This window comes from Acipenser ruthenus, chromosome 2 (genome assembly GCF_902713425.1).
Source record: "Acipenser ruthenus chromosome 2, fAciRut3.2 maternal haplotype, whole genome shotgun sequence".
Classification (NCBI taxonomy): Eukaryota; Metazoa; Chordata; class Actinopteri; order Acipenseriformes; family Acipenseridae; genus Acipenser; species Acipenser ruthenus.
This window is the reverse complement of record NC_081190.1, coordinates 3173099-3196973: the sequence shown is the minus strand read 5'-3', so window position 1 is coordinate 3196973 and position 23875 is coordinate 3173099. Positions and strand designations below refer to the sequence as shown.

At 40.1% G+C, this 23875-nt stretch overlaps 1 protein-coding gene across 3 annotated transcripts in view; it reads left to right on the top strand.

Moving 5' to 3' along the window:
• Window positions 1–369: 369 nt before the first annotated feature.
• LOC117974004 (protein unc-13 homolog B-like) overlaps window positions 370–23875 on the top strand; it is a 209773-nt gene continuing 186267 nt past the window's right edge. The window contains exon 1 of one of the 3 annotated variants that reach the window (XM_058986353.1): window positions 370–645. In XM_058986353.1, the coding sequence (XP_058842336.1) occupies window positions 624–645 (22 nt within the window). In that variant the 5' untranslated portion in view covers window positions 370–623. The remainder of the gene's footprint in view (window positions 646–23875) is intronic. The other 2 variants (XM_058986356.1, XM_058986360.1) reach the window with 2 other exon arrangements.

Genomic DNA, 23875 nt, shown 5'->3' with positions numbered 1-23875 from the left:
ACAGGATTAGGTAGTGACGCCTGTGTCTACATATGGGCTACCTATTAATACAAATAACACAGAGTGACCTTAACCACAGTGCTTCGGTTACCTGCCTTTCCTTAGTTATAGTACAGTAGTATTAATACGCCCGTCCTATTATTATCACCATCTAATTACCAGAACGTTTCCTCACCTCCAATTCTACCTGCCTCCGCTACCTCTTTGACGTCACCACCTGTTACTAGTCCTCAACCTGTTACCCTGGACCCCGCCCCTTCTCTCCTCCCATTGGTCTCATCTTCTCCCGGAGGCCGCCCCTCTGGCTGGTTGGCTGCCCTGCCCGTCAAGCCTGTGCCGGCCCCGCCCTGTGTAGATGTGTCTAGGTGAGTCCCTATAATAATCCATCATGGCGTTGCGAGGCTGGGAGCAGTGGCTCTCAAGCCTCACTCTCTTAACTTCGTCTGCAGGTTATTTCATGGCAGTGACAGCACCGGTTTTCAACTGAGAAAAGCAAAACAACGACAACTGGAGAACAGTTTGTAATGCTTCACACGGAGGGAATGTATTCTGTTTAGCGGTTGTGATTTATCTCATATCAACTCAAAACTGCAACAGGATTTTATACGAGTGCGCTAGCGGCTATGTCTCTACTTTGTGTGCGGGGTAAGTGTTCTGTTTTTATAAACAGGTTGTTCAGATCCATGTGTTTTTTTTTTTTTTTTTAACCAGCATTATCTATAGCCGCTTGCAACTTATTGCATGCGTTTTTTGGTATTTGACAGCTCGGCAAACCGCTTTGGTCTTAACTTTTTGTGTCGAGATTTTTTTTAAAACCATGATCATTACAGTTTACAGGATCTTTTTTAAAGAGCACTATTCTAACGTTCGAGGTCTTGAGCTTTTGTTCGAATGCAAAAGCAGCGTTTTTTTTTAAAACTGAAAACTTATTTTAATTTTAAATTCTGCCGAATATTGGTTGAACAAATGAATAAAAGCAAACCGTTTGTCTGTGCTAGTTTGGTTTGCTCGTGTCAAGTACATACAGCCGATGTGTGTGCTGTTGTGTTGGACAGTTTTTTTCCCACTCAATTTGACAGTGTAATTGTTTTAGAATGCTGAGTTTTTGAAGTTGAAACTATTTTATTAAACGAATTGGCATGTATTAGCCCACGGCACGGTACTATATTCATTTGGAGGGCTGCACATATATATCCTGTAGTACTAGCAGAATAAATAATTTCATTTTAAATTGTCCAAAGATGCAGTGACGTATGGTATTTAAATGTTCTGGCATGACTAGGCGTCAAAGTTTAATATTAAACTTATTGTGGTATATCATTTTTCTAAATAAATAAATCAACACACACACACACACACACAAAACTGCCAAATTATTTACTTCAATAAAGTGTGCAACGAGTTGTAAACATGCTTTTTTTAACTTGGGTTTTGTAAATCTGGAGTAAAATCCTAAATGTTCATTAAGTTTCGCACATGTTGAATGCATCTGCTTAGATCAGGTACTATCAAAGTCTAAATGTAATGGTAAACACTGCGCAGATGCCTTGCTTTTGTATTTAGTAATACTGCATAACGAATGAGTTCATTTACGATATTGTGACAGACACCCGTGTACCGCTTAAGCCTATCTGTCACGCGCATGTCTTAACCCTTTATAACGTTGTACCCGCCCCCATTGTACATGGTCGAACAGAGAAACAAACGCCAGCTTCACAATTTGACATGCCACTAGACCGTATACATAACATCGATTACATGATATTTCAATAGCGTTTCATACCATTTCATTATTTTCTTTATCATCTTCTAAACTATACTCTGTGCTGCACTCGCTCTACAAGGTCACTCTTCTATAGATAGGCCATGTCCTTGTCCTTTTTTAGACGTTGTGGAAAGTTGCTTTGGAGTATGCATACTCTATTTAAAATGGAACTAAAGGTGCTATTGCTAAAAAACAAACAAACAAAAAATAGTATTTGCTTTTCATACCAGAATACCACCTGGCTATGATCTCACGTTTCAAATGAATACAATAGCACTTCCTCATGCTAGAGCTACAGAAAAGGGAACACAAACACCTCACATTATGCATCCAATATAATCAAAGTTGTCAGAGTTACTATATATTACCAGGTAATATACAGCCAGTTCATTAAAATTGAAAAATGTGTTACAGTTTTTACATATCCTAAAGGTTTTTGGTTGTAAAATATTTGCTCTAAGTGGAGAGCTTTCATTCTGCAGTGATGGATATGCAATAGAAAATACCCTGGTGAATACGGTTCCACCTTTTCAAGAACAATGCTATAGGATTTATCCCTGTAAGATATGTTCCTCCCTCTGGACTTTCTGAGCGTCTGTATGTGTCTCTTTCCACAACGCAGCTATGGCCAAAAGTTTAGCATCAGCCTAAGGGCTGAATTCATTTAGCTTCATAAAGTCAAATGAAACCTGCAGAATAATGCTCTTGTGACAGGGAGGGCTGAGTGGTGACGTCAGGCCAGAAGCAGCAACTACACGCAGGCAGAAACCCGGGTGCAAAGCGCACTGCGGAGATACTTTTATTCAAACAAACAAAAAAGGTTTAACAAAATGAAAAAGTTCTCATATATAGGTACGTTAATCCAGTTCTTACTTTCAGTTTGTTTTTGCTCTCTCTCGCTCGCTCCTCTCAAACACCCTCCCCGAACACAGGGAGCTGCATGAGCGAAGTGGAAATGTAGGTCATACTATTTCAGTAGCATGTAGAAAATCCATGGAAACACTGAATGGTAGTTAGCACTTTTTAGGAAAAACCCAGTGTGATAAGGTCTATGGAGAGGATGTGCTAGCAAATTTATTTTTTCATCGATAGCGAGCGATTGCTTAGCTTGTGTCTCAGTCTGAGAGGCGGATCAAATGGTTTGGTGGTGTGAAGCCTGGAACAAAGAAGAATCAGGGGCAGCAGTGTGGAGTAGTGTTTAGGGCTCTGGACTCTTGACCGGAGGGTCATGGGTTCAATCCCAGGTGGGGGACACTGCTGCTGTACCCTTGAGCAAGGTACTTTACCTAGATTGCTCCAGTAAAAACCCAACTGTATAAATGGGTAATTGTATGTAAAAATAATGTGATGTCTTGTAACAATTGTAAGTTGCACTGGATAAGGGCATCTGCTAAGAAATAAATAATAAGAAGAATCAGGGGAGACTTGATTGAAGTTAAAATCTGAAAAGACACCGCACAGAAACCAGGACCAGAGGACACAGCTGGAAATGAAGTGGAGACTTAGGCCAGGGGGAAGGAGATGCTTGTTCACACAGAGTGGAGAGGTTATGGCATGGGCTCCCTAGTCATGTTGCTGAGACAGAATCACTTAGATGCTTTAAGACCCAGCTTGTCAAAGTTCTGAGATTGATCGGCTACTAGGAGCCGGATGAGCTTATGCGGGCCGAATGACCTCCTCTCGTTCGTACATTGTCTTATATTCTTATGAAACATATTCAGTGACTGCTCAGGGGTTGACCAGCCTGTGTGTGTTCTAATCATCTGGTCTGATTAGTTTCTGTCACCCTTTGAAATGCAGATTAAGGCACCTAGGTGGTATTTTAGTGTTTGAATGAATAATGAATGCTTCTTTCGCACAGTGTTTTCAAGCACCCTGGTTTGCCAGCGAGAGGAGTTCTTCCACATTCAGACCTTAGCCTATACCGGGAGCGCTGCGTTAATATGTTATATGTATATATCATGTTATATAATTGCTATTTCTAAATTAATTCACTAGGAATATTTTCCTGACAGTATAATATATTTACAGCCTTCATGTTTAGCCTACATTTTTTTTTTTTTTTCTGTGCCGTCCACGATTTAAAACCTGTCTAACGCGTCCTTCTGCACGAGTTGGAGAGATCGAATTATTCCCGCAGTCCTGAATCTGAAATGGCTAGTCCCAATTGAAATGGCTGGGAATGAACAAATCTGATTTCATATCCCTTTCAGGTCAAACCCAGTAGCAGATGGAAATGTTGTTTAAATGACCACGTTGGAGCCTGATCAGCAGCTGGATGTGTTCCCTGAAAGAAAACCAGGTGCTGCCTTGTGTACCAAGTGGAGCTGATTATTTTAGGTTGTCATACATGCAGCTTAGCTGTATCTTGCTGGTAACTTTAGCTGTTTGTTTTTCCACTGGGGGTAACGGCTCTTTGAATAATGCCCTTCTACTCTGCCAGGTTAAAGCCCATGGTTAATGGTATGTCAGGTGTTCAATGCTCAGCACTGCTCTGTCTATGATTACTAAAGGGGTCGTCAGAGGCTACAGCAGCTTTTTGAATACAGCAGTTGCTCCCACATTGATTGAAATGGAACACAACTCCCCAGTGCCATGATCCACATTGCATCTAACCCCCAAGTCTATATTAAAAATAAAAAATAACACAAGCAGTTTTTTCATGCACTTCAAAAAGAACGGCTGGTAAGAAGTGCTGCATAATCCAAAACTCTATCTGTGGTCTGTACAGGATTCTCAGTGCACAGCAGCTGCCACCTTGCTCCGATATCGTAGCTTGACCTGTGTTTATAAGTGCTTATTAATGGAAGCAGTTAATGAATATACTGTGGCAGACTAGTTCTCCGTAAGTTCACCTGCTGAACAGCAGGCGGGTTAAAGCAGTCTGGAGTCCAGATGTGTTGCTTTACAGGTAACCTCTTAAGCAGTGCTGCTGCAGATACCTCTCTGGAAGATGAATGAACACCCAGCAGCTGCTGCGCTCTAGGGAGAGCTCTGTTTTAAGTCATTGTTGCGGTCGGCTCCCTGCTTCTCTGCTCTGTCTCGTTGCTGCTGTTTTTTGGATTGAGTCATTGCTACATGGCACCATCTCCAGACTGGCATGTCGGTTTTCAAAGTGCTTACTGCTGTCTGTTATTAAACTACTAGGCATAATATTGAAGCATGTGAGTTAAGTAAGAGATTCTCCAGGTCTTATAACGTAGGCACATTTATGTGCTCACGTGGATCGCTGCTAGACCTATGTAGCTGTGTGTGAGTTTTGTGTAACTATTCAGCAACGATCATAGGAAAGTCAAAGGATTTTAAGGAGCTTAAGTGGCATGATAGTAGGTGCCTGAGCAAGTGTCCCTCAACGCAGTGGCGGATTGACCAACGTGTCCATCTAGACAGAATTGGCAATGTTTGCAGAAAATAAACACGGGTTGACAGAGGGTCATAACAGATCAAGCGCTCTGACAAGAATGCTCTTACCAGCCCACCTGCATTGTGGGCTGGTAAGAGCATTCACTTTTGGCCAGACTGTGGTGTGTTTGATAATAAAATAACATGCATTTCCTCTTTTAAAACACTGGGCAATTCTAAAGTGCTGTGCTTTAAATAAATCTGCACTCCTGAGACTTAAGGGTTTGGGTATTCTCTGTCTCTCTCTGTCTCTGTGTATCTCTCTCCTTTTTTATTTAAATCAAGGAGTTTGAATATAGTAGTAGTGAGCTCAGTGGTAACGGAGGTAGGCATTTCCCACAGTGACTTTTTCTCCGCTGTTTCTGTGTAATTACTGTATGGTTTCCACTTCGCTGGCTATGGTTTGCTTAGCGGATTACCGTCTGTTCCGCAGCTAAACCTCAAAGTGCAGTCAGTCTGCAGCGACTGGCCCTGATGAGACTACAATAACAATTGACATCTATTCACATATATTTCAGATAGTCATTTGATTCACATGGCGGCTCTTGCTTTCTGTAACCAAACTGCCGGCTGATGTCTTTAAATCCCCTTTGGAAAGAAGAGGTTGCATCTTAAAGGAAAATGATAGCTGAGAAGTTTGTTTAAGAAAATAAAAATGACAGATTTTATAATTTATCTTTCATGGGGAGTTAGGAGTTTGTTACCATTGTAGCTTCGAAGACGGTTGCATTTTGCTTCTCTGTTTTACAAACGTAGAAATGGCGATGGTCCAGTATACTTGCATAGCATGTGAGTGAAGCTGAAGAGTAAGAAGCGGGGTTCTGTAAATAAAGCGTTCTGCGTCCCCACGTGTTGCTACAACTGTTTAAGTGACGCACCTGTCATTTCTTTCATTGTTAACATCCTGACAACTTTTTACACTTACAACTTTTAAAGTCTGTTTCAAAGCTCTTTTCAAAATGGCTGCTCTAGTGCACTGATAGTTGTCAGGATGTTAACAATGAAAAGAAAAATTACAGCTAGATTATTTAAACAGTTGTGGCAACACATGGGGACATATAACACTATTTCAGAATCCCGCTACTTACTCTTAATGAGCCTTATACTTTTTAAGGAACATAAACTGAAAATTCCTCTTGTGAGAACAGATAGGCCAGACATTATGTACTGTAGAGAGCTCTTGAATTCTGGAATCAATTGCCATTTAACATTCAAAATGCAGCTTCACTGCATACATTTAATTCTTTGATTCCTAATTATGTCTTTGCTCAATGACTACCGCTGTCTAATGAAAAACACGTGTGAGCGATGGAAAACAGGTCTACTTTTTCATTTCTGGGACCCTCATGTAAACAAGCTGGCTGTGCTAACTTAATGAGGTTTTGTGTTTAAATTTTAAATAAAAACATTTAAATTAGGTTGGACTTGTCTCCCAGTGGCAGTGGGGCTGTGTCGGGAGTATATGGATTCTGTTGTACTTAAAGATGCATTAATAATTACCTCGTGTTGTGTGTGTTTGTGTGGGTGGGTGTGCTTGTCAAACTGCTTGACGTGGAACCTGCAAGATCTGACAGAGAGGAGTACATTCGCATTGCAAAGTGAAAGCGTCTTGCATAACCTCGCTTTGCTTTACCAAACGCCGTGCGGCTATGAATCGAGGAACACTAAGTCCTTTAAAGCAAGGTTCAAGATGAAGGTTGTCTCCTTGTGTGTGGTGTGTGTGTGTTTTTTTTTTTTTTTTTTTTTTTTTGCATCCATTTTTACATCCGTTGCTGAAAGCCTGCCAAATGAACTGTAATGAGCTGGCTCGGTTAAGGAACTCGTTGGCTGATGTGTGGGGAGGGTCTGGCTGGCCCTTTTGGCACTGCAGACATTGTGTTGGTCTCTGAGTCTTCTAGGGGTCTGAGCTAATAACATTTTAAAATCCATATATTAGCCATTGTGTGCTTCCATTCGCTAGCTACATCTCTTGTGCAAGAAGCCGGTGTTGCAGCAAACATTTTAAATATGATGTCTGGTACCGTGCTGGTTTTATAGAAAGCTCTCCGTATTCTTACTTTCAGGTAGTCTTACCGTTTCACTTACTCGGTCATTTCACCCCACCAGTGTCTCGTTGGGAGGAGAGGGGGCATGTTCTTACTCCCCAGACTGTTTTCATTTTGACAAGTTCCATCTCGTGGTGCTTTTCTGTTTCGTAACAGGGGATACAATACAGATAGTTGTACAGTATAAACGTGCTTTCAGCTCACCACATGTGTAGCTTATCAATTCAATAATATCCTTCTTTCTTGCTTTGAAGAGGAAACGGGAAGTTCCTTCCTTGACCCTTATCTGCTGCTGCATTTTTGTTTTCCGCTATTGTGAAGCCTGCTTTTATTTTTTGAACAATTCCTGAGTTTCGCTATGATTGGTTTTGTTTTTTACTAGATGTTGTATGTTTTAGCATTTATTTCATAGTGTTTTTCGTCAAGTGTTGTGGGTTTGTCCTGTTGCAAAAAAACAAAACCCATATACTATGTTCAATTTTAAAATCAATGAATCTTGGATTTGACAAACATATTGACGAGAAGTCTTTCAGTGTTAGAACCAGATTCATGGCTTATAAGACGGCTCTTTTTTATTTTATTTTTATTTCACCTGGTTGATGTCTGCGGAGCTGCATTTAAGTGTAAATATGATGGATGTTTTATTTAATTAAAGAAGCTTTGAGTGCAGTATTTTGTCTAAATGATTCAATTGCAGAGTTGTTTATATGGCTTCTCTGGAGAACATTTGCATTGTGTGCTTCCTGATCGTCATTGTTTTATAATGATGCACAACAAAGAGGCTGGTGAAAATGCAGTAGGGTAAGAATTCATTTTTTTAAAGCCTGGGTTATCTCCCTTTCAGAGCAGTTACCGGAGACCCAAGTGGCTACCTTTCTGGTGTGGAACAGGAGATTGACAATGCCAGTCATTCTGAGTGATGGATCCTGAAGATTCCCTGAGAAAGGAAAGGCTTTTATTTGTGTCTAGTGAATGAACTGGCTATATCCCTTCGCCAGTAGCCATGGGACTATAAACATCCCAGTGAATGACCAGGCCACGAGGCCGCTGCTCGAGGCTCTCCTGCATTGTCTGAGCACAGCTGCCTCCTGCCTGCCGGCTCCCCTCATGCTTTTCATCGCCTGTGTGGTCATTGCCTTGTCCACTGCAGGGGTGCAGTAACAAATTAAGCGCTTCTGTCTCGCTACGAATGCCAGTAAGTATCTTAATTGCAGAATTCGCTGCTTGGACCAAGAGTGGTAATTCAGCTAGGCTAAAAAAAAATAGTTTTTAATAGGCAGGCAGAACAAAAGCAGGGTTTCGATCTCGTTTATTAAGGTCTAATTAAACAATCTGAAAAATTTGTGAATATGTCATCAAAACTTGCATTTTGACCACTTTCAGACATGTGGGACGTTAGTTACACAGCTCCTCTTTTGCAGGCCCATAACACCTGCCCTGGCACTCTTTGTTCCTCAAAGTTATGGAAGTCTTCTCACTCATTAGATTGGAAACTGTCTTTCTCCTATCAATGTCTGTTTTCATGAATCCTCTGAAATAGTATGAAAGCCTTGTGTACTGTGTTAGAATTATATTAGTTTTGTTTTACTGTTTTATAGTTGGCCTGATTTCAGGATCTTGAAAGGAACATTTTGCGATGATACCTGGCAAGTCACACACGAAACCAAAGTGCATACCTGAGAATGACACAGGAGGAAGTACTGTAGGTGAATCTTCATCTGTAAATTGTTTCCTTGTATCTCACCTGTGGTTTTCAGCCAAGGCTTGTGAGAAGTGTTTGTTACCGTAATACTCATTATGAAAAGTGGAAGTGAACCCGTCTACCACAGGGCTCCTGAGGTGACACAAACATCACTGCTGTTTTCAGCAGAAACAATACTTCAGACACAGCTGAGGATGGACCAAAAAAATCAACAGCTGCCAAAGCCCTGTTGATAAATTGCTGGGCCTTGTCCTTGCTTGGCTGGAGTAACTGACCCATGCATTTGTCACCTCTAGATTGGACTGTTGTAATGCCTTACGGACCCCTTCACAGACTCTACAACTAGTTCAGAATGCTGCCTCCTGAGTCCTTGCAAACACCAAACCCCGTCTGCATACAGAGGTTTCACACACAGTACATCTTGCTGTCTCGATAAACAAGCCACGTGTACTTCATCTCCCATTCAAAATTATAAGAACGTATTTTTCATTTGCGTTTTTGTGCATTACTACTGCTTGCAACTGCTTCGGTCACTGTAGTACTCGTAGTCAGAATAAATGGCTGAGATGCAGATGAGCAATCTTCATGAGAATCTCCTGAAGATGCTGACTGCTTAGCTGTCAGTGTGCACTGTCAGTGTACACTCTGCACTAGGTGTTCATTTTTATGCTTAAAAAAATCTGTAAGGGCATCCCTGTTCAACTAGTGCAGAAAATAACAACAAAAGCACAACGTTGAATTTAGGCGACTGGAAAAATGAAAAACGAGTTAAAAGTAGGATCAGGGATTAACAATTCACGTAATTTGTCAACTCTGTTTTGAAATAAAATTAAAGGGACCAGAATTAGGTTCAGGCAAGATATGAAGGTAAAAGCAAAGATTGTTTTGCAAATAACAGCTTTTTCTGAGTTTAATTATGAAACAGAATCAGCTAAATTTGTCACCTGATTAAAAATAAAACCCTAAAACTTCAAGCCCTACTTGTTCTCATTTACTTTCTCCAAAATACTTGTTTTATTTCTTGGCAATATGGACCTTTATTAATATGGGGCATAACACATTATTTAAAAATAATGCATTAGCATTAGTGTGTGTACGCATTACGCCTGACTAAACATGAAATGGTACTTCAGTGTGGACGCTAAAGTTTGTGCTGGATTAATTAAAACATTTTTGAGTACGGGTCTTGAGTTCGGTTAGGCCTATGTAGTGTGGACAGGGCCTAAAGTAAATATCCTTAATATTGCTGGTAAAGCCAAATATGAGTCTTATTGTTGCCACCTACAGGACTGGAGTGCATCTTAATCGGAACTTTTTTTTTTTTTAAAACAAGCAAGTATTTTAGGGTCATTGCTGCAGTGTAATAGATTACCCTGAATGTGCATGTCTGCATCACTTTCCATTCTGTGCATCCAGTGAACGCAAGATAAAATGTTTTTCCGTCCAATGGATTTATTTTGCATCTGGGATGCAACATTTTGTGTTAATGCGACCTCTGCGCATACTTACCACATGTTATCATCTGCGATGTTTCTGACATGTTACACCTGATTAGCCAGACCGGTCTCTGGCTGAGGGAACACAAAGCCACTTTGTGGCTTAGAACTTGGTTTCAGTACAAGGTTTCAGGCCACCATGGGGAGACTTTGGGGTTGATACAGCAAAGTTGCCTCAAACTAGGTCTCCTGGAACCAGGTTTCAAGCCACTGTTCCTGAAAAGGGGACTTTGTGTTCTGTCAGCTTTTAGGTTTTCTGAGCTGACCTGGGCTAAGAAAAAGGACTCTAACTGGTACACCACTAAACTGCAATAGTGTGCCATCCTACAGTACCTGTTTTTAAATTGTAAGACCTATTTGTTTGATTTTTAATAGCCGCCTTTTTTCTTTTTTTGGATTATGATTCCTGTGGGTTTTAAGACACTGTATAAGTGTATTGTTGTGATGAGTCTGCAACTCATTTCAATATTTCTGGAGGGACATGTAAGCATTCTTCTATGATTACATCATCTAATTCTTCCATGGATGAGTTACAAATCTGCTTGTTTATTTTGGGAAAGGTTAAAAACAAACAAACAAACAAAAAAAAAACCCTCCACCTACCACAGGGTTAGAAACTCGTAATAGTCCTGAACAGAGTTCTGGGTTTCAAAACCCCTTGTTCAGGTTTATTATTGAAATGACCAGTTGCCAGAAGTTTGAACAACCAGGCCGCTGGTAAATCTGCGCCAAAATGATCACACTTCTCATCGCAGCATGAATAAATCATGCCTGAGCATGTAGGGTTATTAGGAGCTGCTCATGCAGCTATAAGGGAGGAACAATTCATTTAACATCAAACCCTTGGCTCCTGATCATTTCAGTAACATATACTGTAGTACCTTTATTGAGGGTGGTTCTGAAGTCCAGGACTTTCTGCTGGATCTTCAGTGAAAGTCAGAAGGCAACCCTTAACACCAGGGTTTCATGCCAGATCCCAGGGGACAGTGCAGCAGTTTGATCCCATTGGGGAGATTACTGTAGCATCAGGTTTGATTGTGCTTAACAGGTTAGTGTGTCCAGAGGTATTTCCTTGGCAACCACATATATGACCAGGGATGAACCGTGGCCAGCTTGTATCTACAGCAGGAATACCAGATAAAGCTGGCGTGACTGTAATGCATGACTTTTTGTGGGAAATCGCACCTGACAGGTAAGTGTATTCATTTAATAGTTATTCTCTCCCCTCACCCCCCAAAAGCAGATGCCTGCTTCAGAGAGTTGTGCCGCTATTACAACATGCAGTTCCTTTTTGTACTTGTTCAAAATGTTGAGATGAGCAAAAACACAGTTCCCTTTTCAATCTGCCTGCCACAGGTCAGGTATTCACTGAGCATTTTATATCAGAGCTGCTGATAGAGCCCCTCCGGGGAGTGATGTCCTTCGTCCCGCCTTCTGAGGGAACAAATAGTAACTACGGAGCTCACTTCCTTTTCTGCTTCTCACTGTGGTCAGGTACTAATATATCCAGTTGCTGTAATTGAGTCCTGTATGAAAGGGCTCTCACTCGAGTTTTCCTGGAGTTACCCTGCTTTATTTTTAAGAAATATTGCCGGAAGTCGGCTTGCCACTTCCCTGGAATCAGTAACTCGGCGTCTGAACTGAGCTGTAATCGTTGCGCAACTGCGCTTCGTTATCTTTCTCTCTTTTTCACTAGTCTGTAGACTGCTTTCTATCCAGGCCATACCTTCGGGCCACCGGTGGAGGAGATACAACACTCCCACCGAGAACGTGAGGCAGCTCGGCAGGTAGCCTCGATGCTTCCTTCCTGTTCTCCGGAGCGTGATAGAATGAGAATCCCCGCATGGTGACCTGGGGCATCACCTTCAGGCTTCTGTGGCAGCAAACAGCCAGGCCTACCCGCAAAGACGGGGGAGTGCTGGACGTGGGGCCCCAACGCAGCAATGCTACTGGAGGCAGTTCCACCACCGCCCCAGGCAGCCCCCGCAGCAGGGCTCCTCCACAGCCTCAGCAACCCAAGCAGGTCTCCTGAAGGCTTACGGCCTCAGACCCACCCTTTTACACAACACCAGCTACAATACTGACACGATTGGACCTCGGACACTTGGGTGCTCGCCACACAGAACTGTCTATCCTTGTTTCAAAAAGGATCGATAGTACATCTGGTGTTGTGCCAAAAGTTGCTGGGTCTACATATATGTATATATGTGTGTGTGTGTGTATGTGTGTATGTGTGTACGTACGTACATGCATACATGCATACATGCATACATACATGCATGGTTAAGAAACTATTTACTCTCAAGCCAATGAAGGGTAGAATTGGATTTTAAAAATGAGGTTACTGCTCCTTTTAGAATTCCAACACTAGAATACAAGTTTTATAATTTTTTGTTTTTATACTTTCAGTGAGAATATAATTATTTGGGCTTAATTGAGTGCTGCTGTTGGCTCTAAATAACTGTTTTGGAAAACGTCAGAATTACAGTCATTGTGTTTGTGATTCTTTCAAGAAACACGAATCTTCAGTAAGTCAACAAACATGTTCGGAAGGAGAAGTGTCCTTCAAAAAGTAAAGCTTCAGAGTGTGTCGTCAGGGCAAGGGTGGTTGAGTTGATTTCAGAGCGATTTGTAATGTCTGTATTAATGTGGATGGGATCTGCTGTGAAATATAATCCAGCAGTGCTGCTAGTTAATCCATTGTCCTGTGCTGTTTGATTAAGAAATTAGTCACCGCCTTATTAACCAAACTGTTTGGCTTTGTTACATCTTGTAGCTCTTTGTGTTAAGGGCCTGTTATTGTTGGTGTCCTGGAAGGGACCTGTTGCCATGGCGACTTCATTATGTAGGGCTTTGTCCCCCACAAAGCCCTACATCTAACATGTGATGAATCATGATGACTAGGACTATGATAAACCTGGTTCACAGTTTGTCATTTATTACCATAAGACAATGGTATTCAATTGCATTCTCTGGTGGGCCAGATAAGGGTTGTTTTTAAATGATCATGAAAATCTGACTGTCCAATCACACTTTACATACAGTAATAGAACGTTTCAACACTACACATGCACCAATCAGCTAATATATCTCAGAAATATCCACTTACAATGATACAATGTCTGATCGCCATTTAATAATAAAAATAGAAAGCAAATATATATATTTATTTTATGTGCAAACCTTTTGGTCATGGCTGTAATATAGCTTTGTATTTGTTATATAGTTTTTGTGAAGAAACCTGTTTTTGTGTTTTATTAATTTGTGTACCAGTTGGTAAGCCTTGGTATGGGCCACTTTTTAAATTTTCTGTGTGCGGGTGTATTAACACAAGCTTAATAACAAAAAAAAGACGCGCAAAATACAATTTATTTACTTATCTGACTATAGATAACTTGTTGTTAATAATCTTTTTTCCTGATGATTTTTTTTTTTTTTTTTTTAAGATTTTGGAAGTACCAAATGGAGACAGTTAAAGACGTACTTGAAATATTCCAGCACTCGTGACAATTAATTTTCCATGGAATTGATGCTACTTCTTGAGTATCCATAAAAGTAAATGCTTTAATAGGCAATGTGGCTGGGCGCTGGAGCCTTTAAGGACTGCTGGACTGTTTGTTGCTAATTGATTGGCCCAGACAACAATGACATTGTAATGCAAGTTACACAGTATAAAATATATCTTCACGAAAATACAATATACTGTTGACCACTTCATTTATTTTTAAAATTCATGTTTGCCCAAAACTTCTATAAAATAACATAGATTTACTCAAAGCATTGTATACAACAAATAACTAATGGTTATTGTTACAGTATTCTAACAACTCTTCACCATTCGTTGTGTACAGTTACCATTTACACCCTTCGAATATTACTGAGACTTAGTGGTATGTAAAAGTACCAATGAAGTACCATTGAAATACCATTGTGTATTTTTCTATCATTAAGAATACCATTTGCTACCATTTCTTACCATTTAAGGCTCAGTGGTGACCATTAGTATTTTTTTGTAAGACTGGAGTAATTGCTGTGAAAATATACCTGTTTGTTTTGTGTGGTGGTTTTTTTTTATTTTATTTTTTTTATAAAGATGTTTTTTCTTTTATTGACCTATAAATGCCACTCATTTCAACATGTGTTTGTGTTTTGCTTAGTATAGTTTGGCAGTGTGCTGGGAAGGTACATCTTATATTTGTTAACTGGAGAAAAAAAGTGCATTGCAGTAGTACTGTGGTGGTGTTGTTGTTGTGTGTTTTATTTAATTAATTTATTTATAAAGGAATCAGGGTTCAGACCTCTTATCGAAACATAAAAGGAACAAAGCTGTTTGCTGGGGTTTCCATGGCGATCTCACTGTGAATCAGACAGAATAATGCGCGAGTGCAAGTCTGCCCGCCTCTTTTAATAAACTGCGCAGGGAGAGAGGGACGTGGTCTTTGTTACAATTAAACTCTTCAAGTTCTTCATCGTTTATCCTGTTTTTTGCTCTCTCCTTGAAAGTATTAAAAACCATGCAAATGATCTGTATGAAGACATTTTTTGTTGCATGTTTTTAGGTTATATTTTGGACTGGAACTCTTGGTAGGAAGACGGATAGAATCCAGGTCCAGAACCCTATTTAAATAAGATTGGATTGCAAGTTTCCAAGTGGGTCAAATTTACAGTGTATGGATAAAAAAAATGCATCTAGGTCACAGCTAATCTGTAAAGAGATAACTAAAGAAAACTGTACAGAAGGTCATTGGGATGAATGTGATATAAAACAAAAGTTCAAACAGAGTCAAAACCGTTATGAAAAGGACAAGGAGTCAAGTATTTCAAGCACTATATCCTGGAGTCTTTGCATGGTACTGCTGGAAAATAACCCAAGCTCTAACCACGTTGCCAAAGTACCTCCATGCACTGGACCAGACTGCCTCTCCCACTCTTGATCTCTTATGCATGTGCCAAAGTGTTCTTCACGTGTAAATTCTGAAACACTAAAAGAAACACAAACTCAGTGACAAATATTCCCACTAGAAGAGGCTTCAATCGAGTAAATCAGAATCCACCTCCTAGTGGACGTTTTATTTTTAGAACAAAGTAATCGTTTTTACCGCATGTCGCCTGACCCTGCTGGTGCGCTCATTATTTCAGTGCTTGTTTCAGAAATCCGTTCTCCGCTCTTTGAGTTTCTGAGCCTTTTTTTAGCTGGTCTCACATCAAGGCTTTCTCTACTGAAAGAAGAGCTTTACAGGCATCCTGGAACCTTCCTCGTCTGAGAGATGTGCTTCCACGAAGCTCAAAGGATTTCAGCATTGAAGAGGCGAGCAGCACTCCTCTTTCTGTACTAATTGCTGTGTGTATTTGTAACTTGAGTACCCCTTGTCTTTAGCATTTCTAATACAACTCTCTAAAGGTAGATGTAGAGCACCACTAATGGCATAGCACAGTGTTGCTTGACATATAGTGAAAGGATGGCATGGTACAGCTAGGGAAGCATAGCAACACACAAACACTTTTATAACATAGGAAGGAGGGAATGCTTGACTTAAATACCATCTAGACGTGATAAAGGGTAAACATAATAATCATGTGACAAAAATTGGTGTTTGCGGTAATACAGTACAACCCTGCTAAATGCGTTAGCAGCAACGTTTTGTCTGTTTCACCTTACAATAACTTTGTATTTCACCTTTTAAAATTGGTGATTAGTGATTTAAATGCTATACTCTCAGCTCAAAGAAATACCCAACTGTTAAGTGTTTTCGGTTGTAGCCAGCACATTCTTCCAATTGTTTTACAAATGAATTGAATCAATTTCTGTTTGATAATAAATTCGTGATTAACAAACATGTATTATATTTGACAAACGCGTATTAAAATACAGTGCTCCCTCGATATGTCACCAATGTGTTTAAATCACTGTTGGGCCATGTTGACATTTAAATGGTTAAAGTCCTGCATTTCCCTGTATAATGGCCCTACTCTCAATCTGTGTTTAATATTTCAAATTGTTTTGAGATTCAGATAGATAAGTCAGATAGTGAAATAATAAGAGTGCCGTACTGTAATAGTGATTTTGTTTGGAGTACTTAAGTACTCCTAAGCTTTTATATTTCCCAGTAATTTTTGGAGGAGATTCCCAACATTGGAAAGAAGACTCCTATTGCGTAGCATTTTCATCCCTTTCAGGATTTAAAACAAGCTTGATTAGCCGCAGTGTATTGGGAACAAGCTCAGGTGTGTCTTATTAAACACATAGTAAAACCAAGAATGGATCAAACAGCTATGCAGTGGGTTCTACTTTGTATTTATTTATTTATTTATTTGTTGGTATAACAGCCAGGGTGAATTTTCCCCACTGCAATGTAGTGGATTGTGACCAGGATGGCTGGTGGTGACATCAGACCAGGAAGACGGTGGGCACAAACATGAAACCAAACAAGTATCATGCTGGTGTCTAACCAGCACGCGTAGCAATTGTTCATATTTAACAAGCTTTACTTTGCTTTACCTCCCGACCCTCGTTCCACCTCCGAACACACTCTCCCGATCAGCCAAGGCTGCAGGTTTATATACATGTGACCGTCTCCAAATGAATAATAAATGGAGGCTGTGTGGTCCAGTGGTTAAAGAAAAGGGCTTGTAACCAGGAGGTCCCCGGTTCAAATCCCACCTCAGCCACTGACTCATTGTGTGACCCTGAGCAAGTCACTTAACCTCCTTGTGCTCCATCTTTCGGGGGAGACTCTGCAGCTGATGCACAGTTCACACACCCTAGTCTCTGTAAGTCGCCTTGGATAAAGACGTCTGCTAAATAAACAAAATAATAAATGAATCAATCAATCTGGAGACGGTGGGGTTTTAAGCCATGATTCCTCCTTCCATTAGTTTTAAAAAGTGCTACACTTCATAGCCTTTAAATACTTTGCAATTTAGATATCTAAGTGATATCTAAATTGCCTAAATGCCAAAATGATTTGCAATCATTCTCAGGAAAACTTCTGTCTCTGTCTGTCTGTCTGTCTGTCTATGTCTGTTTTATTTATTTATTTGTTATTTTTCTTCCTATAAGACTACCGTATTCCCCAGTCTGTTGAACACTACATGTCCTCTACTATACAATCGTGTGACACTATTACCGTGTGACTCTGCTGGTTCCATCTGTTCTACATTGTAATATTTGGGGTGTGCAAAAACTCATTACAACTTTTTATTGTCAGTTTCCAGTACAGCAGCATGGCACTATAAACATGGGAGGAAAGTAATCTTCCCACTGGCTTTAACAGTCAGTGTGGAGTCGTGAGGGAGGACAGCTTGTCTTGTTTTGAAATCAACAAGTTAATGAATGGATTTAGAGAATACCTCTTTTTTTTTAAAATACTTTTTAAACACGATTCTGAGTATGAGTAATGGGTTTTTGCACATATGTAATAAAAAATAAAAAGGAAAACCACTAGAATGCCATTTGAAGCACTTTCCTTTTGAAAAACATCCTAACCAATTTGATTGATAATTGGGACATTTAGTGAGATATGAAAATAAATAGCAGAAGAAATGTGCTTTAATTGTGCTGTACAGTTATTAATAAGGCTATAAATCTACTCTGGAAACCATTCATGTAAATGGGCATTTACCATTTTTAAAGTCTTTTTGATAATTTTTTTTTTTTTCAGGATTGTATAGTTTGCTTGTTTTCATTCATTTTTACATACAGCATTCGTTCACTGTAAATGAGATACCTTTTTAAGAAAATAAATAAATGCAATGAAGACGTCTCCCCTGTGTTTCTCTTGTCCTGGTGTGGCAATGTGCCCCGCCCCTGTGTGCAATTGTGTATTATGTGTTGTATGTTGCGTGCGTGTGTTAATGTCGGTGTATAGTCATTGGTACACGGGATATAAACGGGTCTGTGTTTCATGTGTGATTTAAAAGGTAGAGTTGTATTTAGGCACGAGGAGGGCACAAATCACTTCACGTGCTGGTTAAATGTAATATGTGAGCACGGGGTTGCACAGAATTAAAGACACCAGTAAAGACACAATTTGGTTCATGTTTTTGTTTTATGACAGCTAGGCATTTCTTTCTTGATTTTACAGCATACGTGGTATGCAAGCAGCTTCCTGTACCAAATGGCCCACGCCCTCTACCTCCTGGGAGAGATCCGGCCCTAGTCCTACGTTGGTGGCATCAGTCTGCCAGATACAATGTATGAATCAGGCTCAATTTACATATTCATTTGTTTTCAGTTTCAGGGCCAATTTAAAAACCTGTCTCCAAATGTGCACAGCATGCCTCTTTTAAATTTTAGAAACTTTCCTTTTCAATTAGGGGGTTGGAATTTTAGAAAACAAGGCAGGTAAAAAATAAACGTGTACAATGCGAGAGGCTGAAGGAAATTCAAATGTGGATGTCTGCAGCCGGCAAGACCGGTGAAGTCCCTAGTGTTTGTTTCTCTCCCTTTTATAGCAGTGGTGCGCAGACGTTTTCTATGCCTATAAATCTTTTTTTAAACTTGTCGAGTGAACATTTAGCTGGCACGTTAAATCTGGGTTTCTAGGAAATAAATCTGATACAACATTTACCTTGCAGATAAATCTGAAAAACATTGTTCAGCAATTAAATCTGAAAAAATAAATCTGTGTTTTCACAAAATAAATATTTATTTTGCCAGCTAAATCTGAAGCTAACATGCAAATAAGGCCCCACCCATTGAAGAGTTTGATTTGGCATTGTATGCTGCAGAGCTGCCCTTCCACTCAGAGAGCCCATCTCTCCGCTTCACCACCTCTAAATACAATGCCAAAACAAAATGTACAGATTTCAAAACTTTGAACAATTTGTTTAACATTTATGTTAGCTAAATCTGGACGACTTGTTTTGTTAAATCTAGGAAAGAACACACGATTTACATTATATCAGGGAAAAATATTACTGCTTTTCTTTTTTTACACTTGGCACCCCATACATGGAAGCTGCCATTTTGTCTCTATTCACTGCAGCTTCACTGACACTCGCCACTCCAAACCATCATTTCTACAAGTCCTAGAGTGATCGTCAACTGCTCATTTAAAAGGGAAGAACTTGGTAATTAGCTGTCATTTATGAATTTATTAAATGTTCTACCCTTTTTGTTTTAATGTTTTATAGAACTACCCCTTTAGTCAGTCACACCCCTCTTACTAACTCTCAGCGGCCCACACTTTGCACACCACTGCTTATATATATATATATATAGCTGCTGGACTTTCTGGTAAACTAGCTAACAAAACCACTGACCCGTTAACCTCAGTGGATGTTGTATTATGCACTTGCTAATGCTTTTGTACTTTTACTGCCTGGGACTGAAGCCTTTTTTTTTTTTTTTTTTGTCTGTGATCCATATTGCATCATTTTGTGTTCTGTGTTCCCACAGATGTTTGAATGTAAATTAAAATTCTCATTAACAACCGTGAGATTTAATTATTGTCATTCGCATGTGATTTCTGTCGTATGGTAGAAGGCAATAAAGGCATAAATAGTTTAACAAGCCTCATACCTTGAGTACTTGAGTGCTGTGGTAGAGTGAGTATGTAGGTGGCTTGGTATAGGTCCCCAACGCAGGGCCGGATTAACCAATATGCCAATAACACCATTCGCCATAATATGCACAGGGCCACCACATGCTTTAATCCAGCCCTGTGACCATGTAATACACAACGCTAAGCTCTACAGGGGAGAGAGAAAGAGACTGGAAGTGTAATTCTCTGGCCATCTGCTCCCTTCAGTGTGCCAGTCCCCTGCTGGGACTTCTGAGAGCTTTTCATCCCTATCTATGGCTGGATTACTAACCCTTGTAGCAATTCTCTTTTAAATTTATTTTGATGTGTGGACAAATATTCCACCTAACAAACGCACAATGCATTTGCATACAAAAGTTACTATATGCTTGTGTTTACCATACATATGTAAAAAACTAAATTATAATGTGCAGTAAGCTTCCCTGATGTCAGGTTTTGTATTGAATGCACTTACTAATGGCTGAAAAAATAAGTATTTTACTCAATGGATTAGTGGCTCTCTCTTTTGATTCGTAAAAATATTAGGTGGGGTGCCGGGTTTAATTTCACTCCTGACAGGTTTCGGTAATACAGTGCTAAGATACCGTGTACAATCTTATGAAAAAAATATTCCACAGAACAGAAAGCTTGCACCAAGCCTCCTGCAACTAGCTGCAGTAGCCCTGGAGACTGACAAGAACAAATATTGCCATAGAGCTTAAAGAGAGTGGCAACGCTCACCATCCAGAATGCAGGAGATAACCTGTCGAGGGTTCGTCCAATTAGAGAGGTCGACAGGTCGGAGAGAGGTGTGACTGGAGTGCAGCTCTTGTGAGCATGTGACATCATTTTTATAACTTTATTTAACTGAGGTTACAGAGTGATGAAAGATTAAAATGCGCTGAGATATTGGTTTCATATTTGGGTAAATAACTGCGTGTGATTTTTCTTGTTGGGTTTCGTACCTGTTTTAAAGAAATGAACACTTTGTGGCAGTCATGGGACACACCCAGGCAATGTTGCTTTACACTGACTTTCAGCTCATATCTCACAAAATAAAAATTGAGATTCAGTAGAGACCATAACATTTTCTACATAATGTATACAGGATACCTAAAAAAACAGACAGATATTCTCAGCAGTGTTTGGCTGAGCAATAGAAGGATATAGGCTGTCTTGGGAACTGCTTATTTGAACTTGATTTAACTTTTACATTTTTATTTATTTTTTTTATATATTTGTGACTCCCATTTTCATAAGGAAAACTGAATATTATACACAAGGTTGTTGTTGGAAGGTACTTTGTATGAGTATAAAGGAATTCTAGAAGTAAACTAGTTTTAATATGTTTTCTCAGTGTCAACATGGCAGAACAGAGTTGCACACACTTCTCAAAAGCAGACTTTACAGTATACGTGTAATTCCAGTATCGTGCAGGGTTTGCATTGCGGTGGGCCTGTCCTCGACCAGTCCAGACAAGCTCATGCACTCCGTCTGCTCACGTCTCCTCCCTCCTAGCCGCTGGAGGTCTGGGTTCTGGCATGAAGGGCACATTCTTAGTCACAGAGTTCTGTCTGCATTATCACAGACACCATGGAGGAGAGGGCTGCACTGTAGCCCAAGATGAAAATGCATTCTCAATGAGCGACGATCAACTGCAGTTTAACCACAGGGTCAGCGAAAGTGGCACTGCAGCTAATGAAGGGTTGGACAAATGACACTGAAGGACGACTGCTACACAGCCGACCGAGGTAGAGAATGAAGTCTTACAAGCTGTTCTTGAAGAATCTCTTGAGTCTTGGTTTGTATACCTGGACAAGCAAACTAATAAACACCTCTTGCAATAGGCGCTGCTGTTTCTAACTTGGAGGTTTGTGGGCTAGGAACACAAACAAAAAAGTCTTCTCTTTTTATAGCAAGGAACTGGCACAGCAGTAGCGTGTGGAGCGTACAGTAACTCCACAGATAAATCAATGCAAGAGCACTGCAGTCCAGCGCCTGAGCCCAGCAGCAACGTCAAGCACATGCTTATTAATAATTCACTGTTTGGGACCAAAACCTGAAGGGGAGCAATATGCACTGATGAGGTCCTGAGATTGAAACCTCAGCAGAGACTTAAGAAATGATTGTGGTACCATTCCTTGGATTGTCTAGAGTAGTGCAGACAATGGAAGATGAAAGGAGCACACTTAAAAGGGACGGTCTGACAGTATATGGGTACGATAGCTAATCCCATATAATTGCGTTTTGATCTGCACAACAAATGGGGGTCATGTTAGGTCTCCTCCTCCACATCAAAAGGTGACATTCTACTAGTATTATAAGCTGCCTCTTTGATATGCTTTTGAAAAAAATGAATTGCTAGATGTATGGAGAGTGTCTCGCCCCCCCCTATGATGTACTAGTCATCGGGTCCATAACCTATAAACGAGACATGTGACATTAATTTCAATAGCATTTCTGTTTGCAAATGAAAGAGAAAATCAGTTTTAATAAAAAAAAAAAAAAAAAAAAAAAAAATTATACAGTGTGTCCCATTGGTCAGACATCATAGGTAATATACATATTGCCATATATCTTGAATTCGTTCCTCTTTGCTTACATATTTCTCACTTGAAAGAAACAGAGAGAGAACAAATATTCCCAATTCTGTCTGTGCTGATGCCTGATTCGGACTGCAGCTACAGTAACACCTGCAGCGGTCTTGTTGTTCTGCTCAATTTCAACACAACAGACCGGTCTGAAGTGCGAGACTGCGGATGCGTGACACGGTTTGGAAGGAAAGTTGCAGGTAGCGGCCCAGGAGACCACAGCGAATCTTGCTGCATTTCATACTGTAGTCTGAAATCGTTTATCTGTTGAGAAACTGACCCCAAACACTTGAGAATCAACAAAAACAAACCCAAAGCAGAGCACTGACCTCACAAGATGAACTTTTAAGACATTGAACAGAAAAGACTGGTGTGCTGTACAGTATGTGGTGTGTAATTTAGAAAAACGATGGTGTACTGTGCACTGGAGTATACAATTTTATCTACTGCAATTTGTACATACAAAGATCACATGCAGGCTTCTGTACTGGCAAGGAATTGTTTAAGCAGAAGTCTGCTGGTGACGCAGAAGGCATCTCAATATAAAGGGTTTAGTCAGATGGCCCACTTTGCACTTGTAGATTTCACTGGGACAAGAAAAAATAATCTGTGTAGCACTGTTATTGTTATTGTAGGCTTTCATTTTACAAAGTCTATATCAGTAGTGGGATAGGTGATGCATTGGTCTTATTCACAGGCTCAGATAAAGAGTTTAGTGGACACAACCTGTCCCCAAGTGAATATTGCAGCACCAAACCACTGCACAGTTCAGAATTGTTTTCATAGAAACCCTGTCTTGATTTCTCCCTCTTATCAGAATTTAAGTTCCAAATACTTGTCGGAGGGCAGTGTATATTCCTTCTTGGTTTCCTATTTCAAATCTAAAGGGATTGGGTTTATTACTCTTGAAATGGGACGTTTTGTTTGCAGAGTCGTCCCAGAGGACACCGCTGTGATAAAAACAAGTTGTAACATTCATGCAGTACCGTTCTTTCATTTAAATTTACACTGAGAGTGGCACTAGTTGAAATGTTTGGCCACTTGACGTGCAGTAGTGTTTCTTTATAACTTGAATTTTAACATAGGATCCTTTTTGCATGTCCATTAAAAAAAACCTCTTTAATAGACCTTGGTGGTTTTCCAGCCAGACACCTTTTCAAAAGGCAAATTGCACCAGTTACAGAACGTTTTGGGAGGGACGTCAGATTTCTAAAAGTTCATTGCGAGGACAGTGTTGAATTTGTCTGTGGTGTCGTGATAACAGGTACTTGGCTGTGACAGTCGGGCAAGAAGTAAAACACTGGCTCATCGGATCCTAAAATAGACATTTCCTGAATAAACAAATTTAAT